An 18,503-nucleotide genomic window follows, 5' to 3' on the forward strand; every position below is an offset into this window, starting at 1 on the left:
TTCCCTCTGCTCTCTACCAATACGGGAGTCAATTATCACTACGTGCATAAACTAGATCTCATGTTAATAAGCTTGCTTACAGGAACTCGGGGTTCAGAAGCCAGTGAGCACTGAATCCTCTTTGAATCTTCATTGAATTCCCACTTTCTTTACTCTCTCTCTCACTCTCTCTCTCTCTCTCTCTCTGTCTCTCTCTCTCTGCCTCTATCTCTCTCTGCCTCTGTCTCTGTCTGTCTGTCTGTCTGTCTGTCCGTCCGTCTCTTTGTCTTTTCTCATTTCTTCGGCTCTGGTATCCTGTCTTTCTGTCCCAGGTTGCAGGTAGCAACATTTGAGCATCCAAATGTTCTATGCTCCAGCACCTGTTTCCTGTTGCTCAGATAGATGCCAACCTCCTTCACTAGGTCTCCACCCTATCCATCATCTAGCAGCAGCAAACCCTCTATGCCTGCCCAAGGTCTAAGATGTAGGCAAAACTCTTTTTTTTTTTTTTTTTTTGGTCGGTCGTGGGGCTTGAACTCTGGGCCTGGGCGCTGTCCCTCAGCTCTTCAGCTCAAGGCGAGCACTCTACCACTTGAGCTACAGCGCCACTTCCGGTTTTCTGGTGGTTTATTGGAGATAAGAGTCTCACGGTCTCTCCTGCCCGGGCTGGCTTTGAACCGCGATCCTCAGATCTCAGCCTCCTGAGTAGCTAGGATTACAGGCATGAGCCACCAGCGCCCGGCTTAGGCAAAACTCTTGAGTCAGCTCAACTTTATTTCATCAACACTTGCTATATATCTTCAGCATTTCACACAAGCTCCTGGCCCAGGGAACAGCCACTGATGTTTATACCATCCTGCCCCCCAGTCCCTGCCCCTCCCCCCACAACACCTGCCTTTCCGAAGGGATAACATTATAAGGCAGTTGATAGGTACACTGTGTCTCGCTCTGCCACTTACTATGTAACTTGAGAGTTACTAAAACTTTCTGGGCTTCAGTTTCCTCATTCATAAACCGGAGATATCAAAAGATCCTCCCTTATTGTGTTGTTTTAAGAATATAGCTGATTCAACATCTGTTAAAGCAAATTCCTGACGTCTGGGTATGGTGCCCCACACCTGTAATCCTAGCTACTTGGGAGGCAGAGATTGGGAGGATCACTGGGGCCAGCCTGAACACTGTATGACTCCAATTCCACCAATAGCTGGGTGTGGTGAGTACTGTAATCTCAGCTATAGTGGAAAGTAGAAATAAGGTGAGTACTGTAATCTCAGCTATAGTGGAAAGCAGAAATAAGAGGATTACAGTTCCAGCCAGCCCTGGGAAAAAAGTAAGAATCAATCTCAAGTGGTAGAACATCTACCCAGCAAGGATGAAGTACGAAGTTCGAACGTCATTACCTGCTGCACAGGTAGCACTGGGATGTTGTTATTATTGATAGATGTTCTTTGCCTTTACAAACCCATGTGTTTCTAGCAGCCCAGGCCAGGCCTCTTCCTACAAGGTGCCCATTGTTTCTGCACTACCTTTGGGGGCCACAGCTTTGCTTCTGTGGCCAAAATGAGAGTGAGCTCCGGACCTACCAGCATTGTGGAGGGTGGGTTGCACCTCCAGTGTGCCTCATTCTGTGCCTGATTATTGAGGCAACAAGTTTTGCCTGACAGATAGAAGACAGGTTGTACAGTATGATGTTGAGCTTATAACCATTTGCTGAAGGAGAGTGTGGGGGTTTTAGCATCTGGAAGGGGACAGGGCGAGGAATCAGGGAGGCCTCTGGAGCTGATTACAAGAGAGGGAAGGATATTCTGGGCGTGCTATGAGAGCCGTGTTTCTGGAGGCCCTGAGTGACTCTCATGACTGAGGCCTCAGGTGCAGGAGCTGGTCAAGAGAGGTGGAGAGGGAATCATCCACCAGGAGACTTACAAGGTGGAGCCAAGGAGCTGAGAATTCACCCAGAAGGCAAAGGAGAGGTGTAGGTAGATACAAGCAGGAATAGGCAACTCAGACTCTGAACAACGGAAGGAATAAGCTACAATTTGTGGCCGAAGGTAGATACCAGTGTTAGAAAGGAGAGCTATGTCTCCTGGAAGACTGACTTGGGAGTAACTCAGTACTAAGAACTTGCAGAGGGAAGTAGGCAACTCAGGAACTAGCTAGACTCTTGGGGTCTAGCCTGCAGATCAGCACAAAGAGTCAACCTGGTGGGTTTGGTGTTCCTTGGAAATGTTATTAAAGGGTTCCCCTCATCTTCCAGAAAAGGAGAAAGCCACAAAGGGAAAACAATTGCATAATGAAGCACTTGGGCTTGGGAAAGGCCTAGTTCTGTCACTCACGACCAGCTCTGCAGGCTTCTGTGTTTTCATCTGTGCTGTGGTGATTAGCAGTATCTGCTCATCAGTTTGGTTCTGACAATTAAGCACAATCTATGAGTTGTGTGGAGACGAAGTGCAGTGCACAGTGAGCTCAGTGAGCTGAAGTTGCTTCCCTCATGTGACTGGGGACTCTCTTGCCTGTTAGTGGCCACTTTGATCCTAGATGTGGTGAGTCAGAGCTCAGTCAGAGCACAAGAAGGAGGTCCAGGCCATGACAACAGTGTTTCTGTTAAATGAATGCATGGGCTCACCCAATAGGCATCAAGTGCTAATTCAGTGTAGAAGATTCCAGGTATAGGAGATGATGATGATGATGATGATGATGATGATGATGATGATGATGATGATGATGATGATGCCACTATTTATTCAGGATATGCTCTGTGCCAGCCACAATTAGAAGCATTTAATATGCATTCGTTCAAAAGACTACCAGGTAGACCTCATTATTACCATCCTTTTCTAAACAAAAAAGCTAAGTTCCCTGAGATCAAGTCACTTGCTCCATGGTACACAACTAGAACCTAGGAGTCTGCCGTTGGAGCCCAGGCTCCCAACCAGTGCCCTATACAGAGAGGCAGCAAAATAGTGCGTGTGTGTTTGTATGTGTGCACGTGCATGCACATGTATGCACATGCATGTGGGCATGCACACACACATATGCATATATACACCTCTCTCTCTTTCTCACACACACACACACACACACACACACACACATTTGTTGACTTGTTGCACCACTGAATTACTTCTAGCAAGGGAGGCAGATAATGCTTATTCTAGGGCGAACATTTTGGGAAAACATACAAAGCAGAGTAGAGGATTTGAGGGCAGACGAGGAAGTGGAGGGCTGGTATGTTAGGTCACGCCTCTCCTGTAGGTAACACGTGGAGAAAACTCAAATCCAAGGAATGAATGAAACAAATGGATACAAGCAAGAATGAAGCCTTGGGGTTTGGAGACAGATTGCTTTGAGGTGTGGTGGCTTCAAGATTTGGTTTCACCACTCACTGGCATGTGACCCTGCTGAGTTCCTTAGTCACCCCCCCAAACTGAGCTTCCTTCTCTTTTAAGAGGAGGAATGATGCCCACCCCACTCACGCATCCATGATGGTTTGGGCACAGGGAGCACGTACTTCTGGTATGTAGTAAATGCTTAATAAATGATGCTGTTGAACCATGGTGACAATCCCACGATGGCACGTTTAGAACAGTGGATGCCTCTTCATGACTAATATTATAGCATGATACTGTATCACTATATAACTCCTACAGAGGAGGAGGCCCCTGTGCCAGGGAAGGATCCCAATTCATGGCTAGGACACCCAGTATCTCTTGGTCCCCTCCTCCATCTGGGCCTGGCTTGTCACCTACCACCCAAGGCTTGCTGCAGAAGTTGTAGACGGAGTAGAGGGAGTTGACCGCAGGCAGCCCTCCATACTGCAGGCCGATCACCAGGCTTCGGTAATCCTCGCCCAGTGCCATGCTGTAGGCGTGCTGACGGACCAGGACGAAGTCGGGCTTGAAGGATCTGCGGAGAGAGGGGTCAGAGCAATGTCACTGTGTGGTGTTTGGCCGGGAGCCCATGGCTGGCTGGGTGTAACACAAATAGGGTGCGGTCACTGCCTTGGCGGCGGGGGGGTGTCTCAGCAGAGGCCAAGGAGAAGGTATTGTTGCCAGCAGACCCCCATTTCACAGATGTGTACCCCGAGGCTCAGAAAAGACTGCATCCTTTGCTCACAAAGGTAATGCGGCAGGCCAAGTCTGCACAGCCTCATGGCTCTCAGCCATCTGCATGTAACCAGGATTGCTCCCCAGAGATGTCAAAGAAAACCTGTCTCATTCTGTCCAAGGAATAGCCTCAGGAAGGCAGCATGAGTGTTTATGGGATGGCCAGAGTTCAGGCCAGGCTTTCTACTAGATCCCTCTGAAGGATCATGACAAAAGGCTATACAAACAGACCTGGGGATGGCCTGGGTTATTTCCCCATTCTATAGTTGGGAAGACTGCATTTGTCTTTCCTAATGCCTTGCCTACAAACTTGCCAAAAGCCCAAAGCTGGAGAGCAAGAGAGTCCCCTTTTGACCTCAGCTATCTGGCTCCAAGTCCACCATAGGCTTTTTACTCCATCTCTGGCTCCTGATGGATGTACACACAGTTTTGCCCACAGTCAAGGGGCAAGCTATTTCTGGGTTCCTTGCTTGTAAGTTGCACGACACAATCTGCCTCACTGGAGGAAAGAGGCTTACACTCAACGCGGCACCATCGGCCCATTTGACTCATGGTGAGTCAGATCTTCCACTTCAAACGCAGCATGTCTCTTTAAAATCATTCTGACGCAAGTTAAAATAACTCTCAAAGGGAAAGGACTTGTCCCCTGTAGAGAAGGAATGAATGTGCTGCCCTGCAGATATTTCTCGAATCCTTCTGATCTTGGTTCTCACTATACCTGCCAGCACCTGGCACCATAGCTCAGGTGTGTGCTGATTCTGTACTGAAGGCATGGGTGATGTGCATGAACCTTTCCTCCCGTCACTGCCACAGGAGATGATACAGGGCTCCTTGGCTATCTTGATTCATCTCAAGGGGGCCACTTGGACGGCGGCGTCTTCTTCCCATGTCTGATTCACAATACGCTAATCACGGTCACACAGCTCTGGGTAGACTAGCAGAAAACAGCAGAGGTGGGAGATCTGAGACCTGAGGATCATGGTTTGAGGCAAACCCCGGGTAGGAACGTCTTTGAAATTCTCATCTCTGATTAACCACCAAAAAACCAGAAGTAGAGTTATGGCTAAAGTAACAACGCCAACCTTAAGTGCACAAACTCAGGGACAACACCCAGATCCTCAGTTTAAGTCCCAGTATGGGCAAAAGAGAAAATAACAACAACAGATAGCAGTACAATCAGAAGAGGAACTGTGCCTGTCTTATACAAATGAGAATGATTGCATGAATGGATGTGTGGGCACAGGAACAAATAAAGGAGTAAACACTAAGGGCAGGGGTCATCAGGGAGGGGAGGAATTCTCCCCCGTGCTCCTAGAGAAGAAAGTTGGTCTGACGGTCAGCATAAACAGCAAATACCACCACACACCGGTCACTACTGGGCTGCTTTGCAGGGACACACATTTAGCTTTTATGGAGGAATGTTTTTACCACCAAGAGTTTTTTAACTCCAGGGAATTCTAGTTGGCTCCTGTGACTTCTTGTGCTTCTCGTATTCAAGTAAAGGGAACATACTTGCCATATGTGACATACCCCAGCTGACCTAACCTGTGCTTGTTGAGATTTGTTTGGATTGTTTCCATTCATTGCTACCTATAATGCACAGAGTCCTTTCTGAAAAGCTGCAGTTGGAGATATTTGCAAAGAATATAAAGAAATGAGTGACTCAAGTCAGGTAATAGGTGGTGTGCAGTGTCTCCCTGAAAATCCATCACTCTGGGCACTCTTCACTAATCAGGGGATGGCTGAGTCCTTCATGTCGACCTCACATCCAAGCATGTGGCTCTAAGGGAATATTTTGAGTCTCAGGTTATAAGGGAATCATGACATTTCTTCTTCAGCCAGGCTGAAGAAAGCTTTGTTACCCTTCTTGGGTTTTGAGTCCAATAAACCTGTTGGCCTGTGAGTTTGTCTTTCTGATCTTTACTCATACTCTGGGACTTGAAAATACTTCTTTACACTTGGCGCCAAAATCTGGGACTTGAAATAGTTCCTTATATTTGGTGCTAACATCCGGGACCCAGATTATTTCCTTACAGTGGCCCCCAACTTTTGTCTAACCCTAAAAATGGTCCAAGGAGAGGCTGATGATCCTGAGATTACTGGGACATGATCTATACTGTCCCCAATTATAGCCTCGGAAGAGTTTGTTGGGTGCCATGTACTAAATGCACAACTAAATGAGTAAAACACTAAAATGAATCAAAGAGTATATTCAAGTCTGTCTGATGCAGTTCTGGGAGTGTGTACGTGGAAGGTTTGAAAGAAAAGTAGCGGTTTATCAAGAGCAGAGATCTGAAGTTTATCCTTGGGAGAAGAAATGGTATAGCAGCCCACATTGGTTTATTTGCTCAATATTCTTTTATATTTTTGGCAGCAGAATTGACAATAAGATCCTCTCCAAGATTCCAAGACCCACATTTTTTCTGGGCAGGAAGTCGTCTAAGGATTGAGGCAGGTGTGGAATGGGCCCATCAGACTTCTGTGAGCTCTAGGAGACAGGAGGTGAAGTAAGATGGATGGAGACCATGTTCTTGCTATATGAGTGCCAGTCAGGACCAGAGACAAAGAAAGACCAAAGCTCTATCCATGTGTGTTAAGTCCCTGAATCCTCCTGAGCCTATAAAGAGCTATCTTGATCTCCTGAGCTAGGACATTCTTCTTTTTGCCATGATTCACTGTTCTGAGTTGGGTCTGTCACTTACCATCCAAGTTGTTCTGACTGACATGGAGAAGAACCAGCAAAATCTGCAATCAATGCTATGGTTGGAGTCTAAAGTAGGGTGAGGTGGAGGCCTGAGCTGAGGCTGAGCCAGCTTTCTAAGCCCCTTGCTGCTTCTTTCTGTCTCCCTCATCCCACAGGGATCATGTCCTCTGCCTTTCATGCCTGGGCAAGATCTTCTTCAATCCCACACAAGTTGACACATCCTGGCTGGAGGCTGTGGTTGGGGTTTCTTGTTGTGTCAGTCTTAAAATGAATATGAGCTCTATTAGTCGAATTCCTGGCAGCCCAGGTGTTTCCCAGAGGTGGCTGTGGGCACTTCGGAGGAAATCAAGGACAGTGGATAATTAAATGGCAGGGACAAGACAGGTGATGCATTGCTGGGGATCATGGAGGGCTTCAGGCACCATCAAGAGGCAGGGGGCCAAAAGCTGAGTGACTCTTCACCATCGCAGCAGTGTCATAATTCCCTCAACTATGCAAAGGCCTGCAGGAGCAAGAACAGAGCTTGGAGGGGTTTTGGCTGGGACCTCTGTTAATGAGCAGAAACCTTATTATTCTCAGCTGCGCCACTAATCTTTTATACTAATGCCTTTCCCCTCCTACCTCCCCCCTCCCCAAGATCCAAGATAACATGACGATAAGCATGCTGAATTCTGGTCACACTGGTCACGCGTGGACCTGTCACCTCCAGATCTGGTTCTCAGCCAAGCCTGGGAAGGCTCTAGGCATTCTGACATCCTTGTGCACCACTGGAGCTGTTTCTGGGGGGCTCTAAACTGTCTCCATGCTCTCTGAAACCCTTCTCCATCTCCACTGTGGAAATAGATCCTCTGGCACTAAATCTGGGGGGGGGGAAAGGGGGCTCAGGAAAATAGCGAACTAGCCAAAGGGAGGACATCAAAACATCTGGACAGTCTTGCTACTCCCGAAGGCTTATGATAACACTGTCCTGATTCAAGTTATAAAGCAGAGGAAGTGTAGATGCTCTGCGGAGGGAGGGCTTGAACCGTCCATATGGAAAGACTTGGGGGAATTCACGGTTTCCCCTCTAGCCTGAGGACTGCAAGAAATTAGTCCAGGACGAAAAGAAATTAGGTGGCAGGCAACCAAGAATCTGGAGAGCAGCAGACAACAGGATGCTGCATGGGGGGGGGGGGGCGGGGTGGCCTGCAGGGAAGTTCTGCCAGATACAAGGCTGGTGGGGTGGGGGACCCAGCGAAGACAGACAGTCCGGCTCTCTGACGAATCCTAGGGCCTCTCTGTAAAGTTCTAGGAGGTTAATAAAACACAGATACAAGCTGCTGGAGGAAATAGGATCACTCTTCTCCCATCTCAACCCCCCCCCAAAACCTTGATCTCTTTATCCTGAGCTCTTCCTGCCCTTCCAGGTCAGAGAAGGAGTTCTTGGTGTTCCATCATTTTCCTCCCATCATCCCCGGACTTCCCAACCTGTTAAGCGTTGAATAGTGACTTTTCCAAAACAAAAAAAAAAATAATAAGTTGAGGTCTTGAACCCTGTGACAATAACCTCATATAGAAATATAACTCTATTCAGAATTCTATTTGCAGATGTAATCAAGTTAAAATGAGGTGAGGTTGGAGTGGCAGACTGTGCTCCAGGGACTGCTGTTTTGGAAGAGGTGAATTTGGTCACAGGCCCACAGAGAAGGATGGCGGTGATGTTTGTGATCCGGGAACACTAATGATGTTAGGAAATGGTCAGGAAACAGCAGGAGATAGGGAAGGATGTCCCTGAAAGCTCTCAGAAAACCAGAGCCCCGGTGACACCTTGACTTCAGGCCAGAAGTTGGACATATCATCCCAGAAAGCCTATCACTGCAGCTACAGGAGAGGCTGAAATTGAAGATGGCCATCCCAGGCCAGCCTGGGCAGAAAAATCTGCAAGAGGCCATCATACTGGAAGAACTTGGATACAGTGGCATGCGCCTGTCACCCAACCTGTGACAGGAAACCTAAAACAAGCAGATCATTCAGGAGCAGATCCAGACAAAATGTGACACCCTATTTAAAAATAATCAGCGCAAAAAGGGTTAGAACTAGAGGTGTGGCTCAGTGGTAACGTGCCTGCCCAGAAAACTTGAGGCCCTGTGTTCAGACTCCAGGATCATAAGGAAGGGAGGAAGGGAGGAAGGGAGGAAGGGAGGAAGGGAGAAAGGGAGAAAGGGAAGAAGGAAGGAAGGAAATAATGAAGGGAAAGAAGGGAGGGAGGAAAAGAAGGGAGGGAGGGGGAAGAAGGGAAAGGAAGGAAGGGAGGGAGGGGAAGGAAGGGGAAGGAAGAAATGAAGGAAGAAAGGGAAGGAGGAAAGGAAAGAGGGAGGAAGGGAAGAAGGAAGAAATGAAGGAAGGAAGGAAGGAAGGAAAGAATGAAGGGAAAGAAGGGAGGGAGGAAGGAAGGATTGGTGTGTGCTGAAGTCGACTGCTTGGTTCATAGCTGATGTCCTCAAGCTGTGTTCTCACAAGGCAGAAGGGGTGGACAGCTCCTACAGTCTCTTACTAAGGACATAATCACAATTAGGAGGGCTCCATCAGAATCTTTTTCTCCCAGAAATCCCACCTTCCAATACCATCACACTGAGGATTAGTTTAAAGGAACACACGCATCTAGACCATAGGCAAACACTAACACTGATGATAAGAAAACCTTTACCCCAAGGTTGAAAGTGAGCTGGAAGTTAAATAATGTTCATATTTATACAAAGCAATATATTTCTATATAAAGCAATATAAGAAAGTCATACATGTATAGAGCTTTGTTTGGGTGGTTACTCACTAAAATGCTAACTTTGCTATTTGAAGGGAGAGGAATGGGAAGTAGGGATTTGGTTCTTCTTTTGCTACTGTCTACATTAAAGCAAAATAGCACCGAGTGTTTTTACAGACAGGAAGAAATAATGAGGTCATCACCAATCTGGGAAAAAAAAAGAGAAATGCGCCAATGATGTCATATCATGGAAAATGCTTAGGGTCCAATTTTATGTGACATAAAGCAACAGACAAGAGAATCTGGCTGATGATTGTCATGCTGAAAAATGATGGAGCTGGCAGCAGAGGTGGGGCATCCCTATTCATCTGCTAAAGTGGCAGAAACAAGAGACTTGTCTTCTGAAAATTTTCACTTTTGTTATGATTTAGTTGAAGCATTAACTAGAGAAATCAGGTGGCAGGCATAGATAGATGAACGGGTAGATGGATGGATGGATGGCTAGGCAGGTAGGTATGTAAATAGGTAGACAGACAGTCAGACAGACAGACAGATAGATAGAAAGGCAGATGGATGGATGGATGGGCAGGTAGGTAGATGTGTAAATAGATGAATAGATGAAGTGATACATGGAAGGATAGGTAAATAGATGAAAGATAGAAAGGGAAAGAAAGAAAAAGATGGATATGTAGGTATGTAGAAAGGAAAGACCAAAAGATGGACAGACAGATGGCGGGTGAGAAATTAGGCTTCTCCTCCCTGGTAACCACAGCCAGCCATGTCTCTTCTTCCTTCCATTGCTAGACCTGTTGGATAAGGCAGCCTGTGACTTCCCACATGTCCCTCTCTATAACTCTAGCTACCTAGCTGTCAGATTCCTTTCTACTCCAATGAGATTGAGCTGAGGTCTTTTCTACATACCACATCCTCAGGTCAAATGGCTTCTTGTGTCTGCAGTTTCTTTGAGTTCTCATTATGGCTAACATCCTAAGAAGCTCTAGTTCATGTTCTCATTAAAGCCAGAAAAGGAAAACTTGTAAGGCAATTGAGGCACAGAGCTGTTATAATGAACTTGCCAACAGTCACACAACTATTGGTGGTGCAAGCAGAAGTCAGATCCTACAGCTGTTGGCTCTCCAACCTCAGCACTGTGGCCATGTGGGGGCTGGGGAATTCTGTGTGGTGAGGGGCTGCCGTGTGTATTGTCAGATGTGAGGAACATGTCTAGTCTAGATGCTCCTGGATGTAGTTGTGACCACCCAACACATCTCCAGACGTCACAGCAAGGGCCTGCTCTGCTCAGGGACTGTTCACATCTTGCCCCACACAGGTAATAAAAATTGTCTCCAATTTATGAACTGCTTCCTTAGTGCTGGGAATCAGGTTTTTAGGCTTTTCACTGTGCTATCTATAATCCTCATGATGACCTAAGATAGTGAATACTATGAACCACCTGATTTTTTTGAGACACAAAGGCACAGAGAGCTTAAACAAGTAGAACAAGGTCCACTAAGACTTGACTATGGGTATTTGGGTTCCAAAGCCAGTGCATATGACCTTCACTGAGTGCTGAGCTGGTATTAAGTCCATAGTCGGTGTTCGTGAGGTCCACGGGGGAAAGGAAACTACAATGCCAGCAGCCTCATCCCTCAGTGTCTTGGTACATCTAAGATCAAGAACACTTGAACAAGGAGAGTTGGGCTAAGGGGCCTGAGGACCGTTCCCAGGCCCTCCACTTGCAGAACTTGGATCTGTGCTCTTCTTGCTTTCGGTCTAGAAGGCCTGGTCCCCAGACTTGTCATTGTTACTCACCGTTGGGCAATTGCCTGAGCATCATCTGGGGGCTTCGTACAAAACCCTTGTGAAGCTGGTACTTAGCATGCTTTGGAGACAGCCAGGTAAACATGGGGCTTCCCACATTGAGGACAAGAGGGCTGGGCTACGCCCCCTCACCGACTCTGGTGGGTGGTGGAACAGACGCGGACAGCATCTTAATCATCTCAGGGGTCACACAGTTACCATCAGTCAGTCCAAGGCAAAGGAGAAGGTCCCGGGCATAGCACAACCATGGCACTTTTCCCTGACAGAGGCACTGGCTGGCACAGGGAAGAACCTGACAGCATGTATGCAATGCTACTGTCCGCCATCTTGAAGAAGAGGAAAACTGAGACCCAGGGTAGTTACGTATGTTTCCAGGGACCTCAAGTCCAGAGGTCTCTGTGGTCACTCACCACCAGTCACATTTCTTACGAGTCATCTCCACTTCGAAAGGGCACCACCCCAGGAGGAAAGTGTTTCCCTAGCATACAGCAGTATGGGGACAGAGTGCTGGGGACCCTGTTGTCTGTGAACACTGTCCTCTGTTGTCTGCAACTCAGAGTCTCACCCCTGTAGCCCTGGGGCAGCCTTTTTCTCTTCCCACAGCTGCCTGAGCTCTAGGCTGTCAGCAGCCAGCTCCACCATGGGCCTCCTGCCAGGCTCTGGGGAAGGGGACATTATTCATCGGGGAGATAAGGCAGCTGATGAGAGATGGGCCTCCGGGCAGCTGGTGCTCAGCACGCTGGAGCGGATGCAGGAGAAGCAGAGGGGGAAGGAGGGGGGCTGGAGGGAGGGGGGAAGCCCATTTTGAGATTAAAAAATGATGGTATTGCCCATGGGTGACAGGAGAGCACATTTCAAACCGAGGCTGGGAGCTAAGACAGACTTTCCCCACAAACATCCACTCTGACAAGCCCTCATGTTTGCTCCTGTCAGATTAAGGAAGGAACTAGCCAAGGCCTTGCGGAGCACTTTCATTCAGCAGGAAATACCCATGGGGGGGGAGGGTTCTGCCTTCCAGAAAGAGGCCCTCCCCCAGGTTAGCTCCTCAGGTCAAGGGAAAGATGCTGTGGCTGGGAGGTGTTCGGGGCCTCCCTCCCCTTCTATCACTCAGCAAGCCCCACAGTGCTGGGGGGGACCCCAGAGCAGGTGGGGCTGCCTGCTCCCCTCTCCCTTCAAAATTACTCACTCACAGAGGAAATGACCCAGTTGGGGAGCAAGGTGTGTGGGTATCTTTAGTTTCTTAAGACCTTGATGGTTTCCAGGGAGAGGGGGCACCCCATGTCCAGGTGAAGCACCTCCTTTCAAAACCCAGGGCTGGCCATGCTGGCCCCACTCACTACTTGGCTCACATTTCTTCTTCCTCAGTGGCCAGCACAGGGAAGGGTGTTGAAAGTGTGTCTGATCCACTATTTCTCTCCAAAGTCAGGTCCTGGTGGCTCACACCTGTACTCTTAGCTACTTGGGAGACTGTGATATGAGGATCACAGTTCAAAGCCAACCTGGAGTAGAGTGGGGGGATTCTATGAGATGCTTTGGTCAGTCGTGGGGCTTGAACTCTGGGCCTGGGCACTATCCCTGAGCTCTTCAGCTCAAGGCTAGTGCTCTACCACTTGAGCCACAGCACCACTTCCAATTTTCTGGATAAGAGTCTCATGGACTTTCCTGCCAGGGCTGGCTTTGAACCTGGATCCTCAGATCTGAGCTAGGATTATAGGCGTAAGCCACCGGCACCTGACTCTATGAGACTCTTACCTCCAGTTAACCTCCAATTAATGACAAAAAACTACCAGCGGAGTTGTGGCTCAAATGGCAGAGCACTAGCCTTGAGCAAAAAAAAAAAAAAAGCATCAAAAATAAATAAAAAGTAAATAATCTCTGTCTAAAAGAATCTAAGACAAATGTGGCAGCATGTGAAGATTTGCTTAACACACGGCAGTGTTAGTCATGGCTCTAAGGGGAGCCAGCGGTTCATGTGTAAGTCGTAGGCTCTTTGAGGCAGGCATCGTACGCCTGGGCGTCTGTGTTTGTGCTGAAGTCAGACAGGTACAGGAGGTTAAGCAGCCAGGCCAGGTAGCTTGGGAGTTCTTAGCCACTGCAGTCTATGGTGTTTTATTATTCTATTCTTCCTACTTCCAAGGACCTTCAACCATTTATGTTTAAAGTTATTAACAATTTTAGAACATAATTTCTGTTTTTTTTTTCTTTTGGTGTTTTGTGTCTTTCTTTTTTTGTCAGTGTTGGGGCTTGAGCCTGTGTCTGGTCACAATCCCTTAGTATTTTTGCTCAAGGCTGCTACTCTACCGCTTGAGCCACAGATCCACTTCTAGCTTCTTGGGGTAACTCATTGGAGATGAGTCTCATGGATTTTTTTCCTGCCTGGGCTGACTTTGAACAAGAGTCTTCAGGTCTCAGTTTCCTGAGGAGCTAGGATTACAGGTATGAGTCACTAGCACCTGATGAAATAATGAGTATGTTAAAAGAAACAGGAAAAAAAAAAAAAAAACACCTTAGTGTTGTTGTGGCCGTTTTTCTTGGATCCCGCCTGAAGCTCCCCCTCCTGGCCCCCAAACTCATTTCCCCGTACCATTATCTTCCACTGCCTTCCTTTCTTTCCCCTGCCTCCCCACATCCTCTAGGCTGTCAACCCTACCAGGGAGGACCGCGTTTGTATCTGATTTATAAATACAGATGTGTATCTGTATTTCCAGAACCTGGCTGGCTTGCAAGGAATCTGCGTGCTCAATACCACCATTAAAGTAGAAGGAACTTCTCAGGGGCCCCGCAGGGGAAGACGGAGCTGCCTGGAAAGGGGCTGTGTAGGGAAGGCGGGCCATGCCTTCTGGGCTGGAGACACATGGCAATGATTTTCAGGACTACCACCCAGCTGGGGGTCCGGCATAAATGCTTCCAGCTGACCCTCCACGGTGGACAGGAACTTCCTGGCAGGACCGTGGCTGCTTCCAGCTCAGCTCATATGGTCAGACAAGGGCAGGCAGGAACAGCTTTTGGGAGAGTGGGCTGTGGCTCTTTACCGTGTAGATGCCAGATCTACCCTTCGAGGAAGCTCAGGGACTCCTAACCTTGGGTATACATTAGAGTTCCTTGGGGAACTCTCAAAGCTTCATAGCTAGATTATTTTTCTCCTCTTTCCTGCCCTAGATATTCTGATGCTCTGGTTAATAATGGACCTAGTGACATCACAGCTATCATATCTATCTATCTATCTATCTATCTATCTATCTATCTATCTATCTATTTTAGTGCCAGTACTAGGGCTTGAACTCAGGGTCAGTGTACTCTGCTGTAGCTCTTTTGTTCAAGGCTGGTGCTCTACCACTTGAGCCACACCTCTACTTTCAGCTTTTGAGTCTCAGGTACTTTCCTGCCCAGGTTGCCTTTGAACTGTGTTCCTCAGATCTCAGCCTCCTGAGTAGCTAGGATTACAGGCATGAGCCACCATGACCTTCCACATATTAAAATGCTATATTGCCTACGTTGGGCTGACAGCAGCCTTCTACATCTCATGTTTGAAGCCGTCTCATCTCGTGATTATATCACCAGGTCACGCTGAGTGACTGGCCTGGACCGTGCAGGTTTGTATAAGGACACTCTATGACAAATCACCTAATGACCATTTCAGGACATGTCACCTTCATTCAATGACATAGGACCCTAATGAGCAGGAAGTGGCTGCCTGGGTTAGGAGTTTTAGAAGCTTCTCAGGTAATCATAAAATACAGAGCTGACGCTGTTAGGTGCTTTTTGTAAAAACAAAACTAAACAAACCGAGGTGCTACCAGGTGAATGGTGATGACCTTCTCCATTTGATGTGGATTTCTCTGGAAGGCTTTGAGGAAGGAATGAGGTTGAGGTCCCTGTCATAGGGAGTAGGTAAGTGGGGAAAAGGAATCATTCAGCTGTCCTGGTATATATAAACACACAGCCACTGAAATCTTGAGCCCACCTAACCCCTTATCCATTATCATTGTTTGACCACAGGGACATTTCCTGCAGCGTTCAGAGTGGTAGTCAGAAGCTGACGCTGGGCCACAAAGAAATCCAGTGACTATTACGTACATATGTAGCTTCAATCTTTAGATAAGCTGCCCTCAGCGTCAGGTGGATATGAATCTGTTCCTTCCCTGGTTGGGTGGGACTTCCCAGACTCAGGCCAGCCAAGAATACGTCAGTAGACAAGGGACCACATAAAACCAGGTCTGCCTAAACCTGCAAAAACACTTCTAAGTGTTTAAAAGTAGCCCCTTCTACTACAAGCCCTACCCTCTGAGGACCACTAATAAGGCGAGGACTGGCTAAACATGTAGGAGCTGACTTGAACCCTAACAATCCTACGAGCTGGTTCGTGGACAGTTCTAAGCATCCACTTGGGGCTCAGGCCCTGCTTCTACCACAGCGTACAATCCCTGGAACACTGGTTAACGTTTCAGTGCCTCAGTCCACCCATCTGGAAAAAGCTAATTGGATGGCGACAATAACATAGGCCTGTGGTGTTTTGACAAGGATGGAATGAGTCAATCCAGATAAAGTGTTGAAGGCAGAAGTCTGGCACACCACCAACCCGAGCTGAGGGCTCGTTATGTTAACCAGATGTTGAGTCTACAGGTAAGTAGCATTTATTTGTGAAACTTGCCAGAGGGTCTAAGTATATGATCCACACACACACCCCTTTTTGTAGATAATTACTTTGGCATCTTCAAAGAGGCAGTTCATGTGTAAAGGACTGTGTGATCACTTGATCCTCCATGCCTGGCCTCTAAAAGTGGACAGCTGTTTCCATACTGTGGGCCTGCCAGCAGGGGTCACAGCGTCCCTACAATGTATTTGAATGCACTGAGTATCCCCAGAGGTCTGTGTTCAAGACTCGGCCCCTGGGTGTCGTAACGCGGGGAGGTGGTAGAGACTTTAAGAGGTGGGGTCCAGTAGGCGGCACTTGAGTCAATGGAAGTGTGCCCTTGCAAAAGATGGAGGTGATATCATGTCGTCCCCCCCTCCCCTTGGGTACTTCTTGCCAGAAGTTATTATAAAATAAACTAGAGCCAGAACCTGAACCCACTCAGCTCTCTCTGGCTTCTTTGTTTGTGGCAAGATGCTTCCATTGGAACATGCTCTGCCATTCGCCATGAGGCTCTTGACCAAGCCTGTGCTAGGTCAGCCTCCTACACCAAGAGGCAAATAAACCTCTTCTCTTGATGAGGTTAGCTACCTTAAGCTCTGGTGTAGAGTACTGCAAAGCTGACGCGCGAGGCTGACACACAGATGCCCTTTGTCGCGCCACTGCTCAGGGTCCTCAGTGAGCCAATCCACACTGAAAATCTATTCAGGGTTTTACATCCATCCTCGCCGTCCCTCCCTGGGTACCACAACTGTCCTGGCAGGGAACTCCACATGCTTTTTCAAGGTTGTGAATTCAAAAGTCCTTGGTTTTCTATGGAGCAGCACATCCTGGAAGTGATTTTACATCAGTACAAGTGGAGATGTTTCTTTTTAAAAAAAAAATTCTTAAAGGGTGTCTCAGCAGAGTTTATACACACACACATGTATGTATGTATATAGTCACATACAGTCATAACTGTGCATATGTGACTATATACATATAGTCATATCCAAATGGACAAATACTTAGCTGCTAACAAACACTTTTTAAGACTAAAACTCACCTTAACATTCACACAATATGCAATTCAATTGCTCAGCACCACAGTTTTAACAGAATGGCATGTATGCGAATGATCTGAAGAAGGTTATATACCATCAGCTGGCTGCCAAAAATCGCCTAAAAACCAAAAAGCTACTTTTGTCAGTATCTGCTTCTATCTTCTAGAAAGAACATGATTTCTGGCTGACTAAATCAGTAAAGGAAATGCATCAGCTGTCATCAGTTCGAGACCCGGTGTCCCCTCATGGACTTAAGTACTGCTGGCCTGACCTGTTCTAGGGTGATGGGACTTGGTCTCCATGTCCCCTCCTGGCTTTCTGGGTGGAACCTTCACACTTCCCCATGAAAGCCCCTTCCTTAGGTCACCTTTAGGAGGCTGGAGAGCTTTCCTGGATCTCCCCAGCAAGCCCTCTGGGCTTCCCTGGCCGGAAGTGCATCATGCTCCCTTTCTCGGTGGGATCAAAATGACCACAACCAGCCCAAACGAAGAGAAGACATTTGCATTTCCTAGAAGCATATGGCCGCCGACCAGCTAAGTAAACTCAGGGCTTGGCAAGTCACAAAGAAGGCAGGCAGCCAACAGTATACTGCACCTTCTGAAGCCTTTCCTTCTCTTTTCATGGACAATGAAGATGCTGTCCTTTTAAAGAACTGGTTCACAGGAGTATGCATCTTAAGAGAGCAATATTGTAAGCATATTAACAATGGCACATATGAACACATTTAAAATGCATCGATACCTCTAAAATCTGTGAAAAGGCTTTCTTTCATGGGGTCTGGCAGCCCTTTACGATAAAATCGGAAAACAGATGCTTGAGACTCTCAGTCATTTCTGTGAGGCCTCAACAACTTTCTTGGCTTTCAAGGCCTTCATCTTCCTCCCTGTGGGAACAGCAGGGTGGTGGAAGATTAGACATCACACACATAAAGTAAAAGACATAGGCTACATGGGCCAGAACGCATTTAGAGCTGGGTGGTTATGGGCATGCGCTGAACTTCAGTTCACTCACTGGTAGAATGAGGGTAAGAATTTATAATTCATAGGGCCACTTAAAACATGTACTCTGGCTGGGTGCTGGTGGCTCACGCCTGTAATCCTAGCTACTCAAAAAGCTGAGATCTGAGGGCCGCAGTTCAAAGCCAGCTCTGGTAGGGAAATCCATGGGATATGTATCTCCAATTACCCAGCAAAAGGCCCCGAGTGAAAGGTGAACAAATTCAGCACTGGCACTCAGTAGACTCTATGTGGAAAATGAACTAAACAACTTGTGGGTGTGGATGAGAGAAAAACAATGAGAGAGTGTGAGGGAAGGGGTGACATTGTCCAAAAAGAAATGTACACTTTACCTGACTTACATAACTGTAGCCTCTCTGTACATCACCTTTATAATAACAATAATTTTTGGGGGGTCTGGTCATGAGCCTGAACTTTGGGCCTAGGTCCTGTCCCTTAGCTCTTCAGCTCAAGGCAAGCGCTCT

At 47.5% G+C, this 18,503-nt stretch overlaps 1 protein-coding gene across 2 annotated transcripts in view; it reads right to left on the minus strand.

The window, feature by feature from the left end:
- The window catches only part of Syn3 (synapsin III), a 398,594-nt gene that overhangs the window by 273,939 nt on the left and 106,152 nt on the right, over positions 1-18,503 (minus strand). For both annotated transcript variants that reach the window (XM_070014421.1, XM_070014420.1), the window contains exon 5: positions 3,726-3,882. In XM_070014421.1, the coding sequence (XP_069870522.1) occupies positions 3,726-3,882 (157 nt within the window). The remainder of the gene's footprint in view (positions 1-3,725; positions 3,883-18,503) is intronic.

Source organism: Dipodomys merriami, unplaced genomic scaffold (assembly GCF_024711535.1).
Source record: "Dipodomys merriami isolate MVZ:Mamm:240054 unplaced genomic scaffold, mDipMer1.0.p SCAF_97, whole genome shotgun sequence".
Classification (NCBI taxonomy): domain Eukaryota; kingdom Metazoa; phylum Chordata; class Mammalia; order Rodentia; family Heteromyidae; genus Dipodomys; species Dipodomys merriami.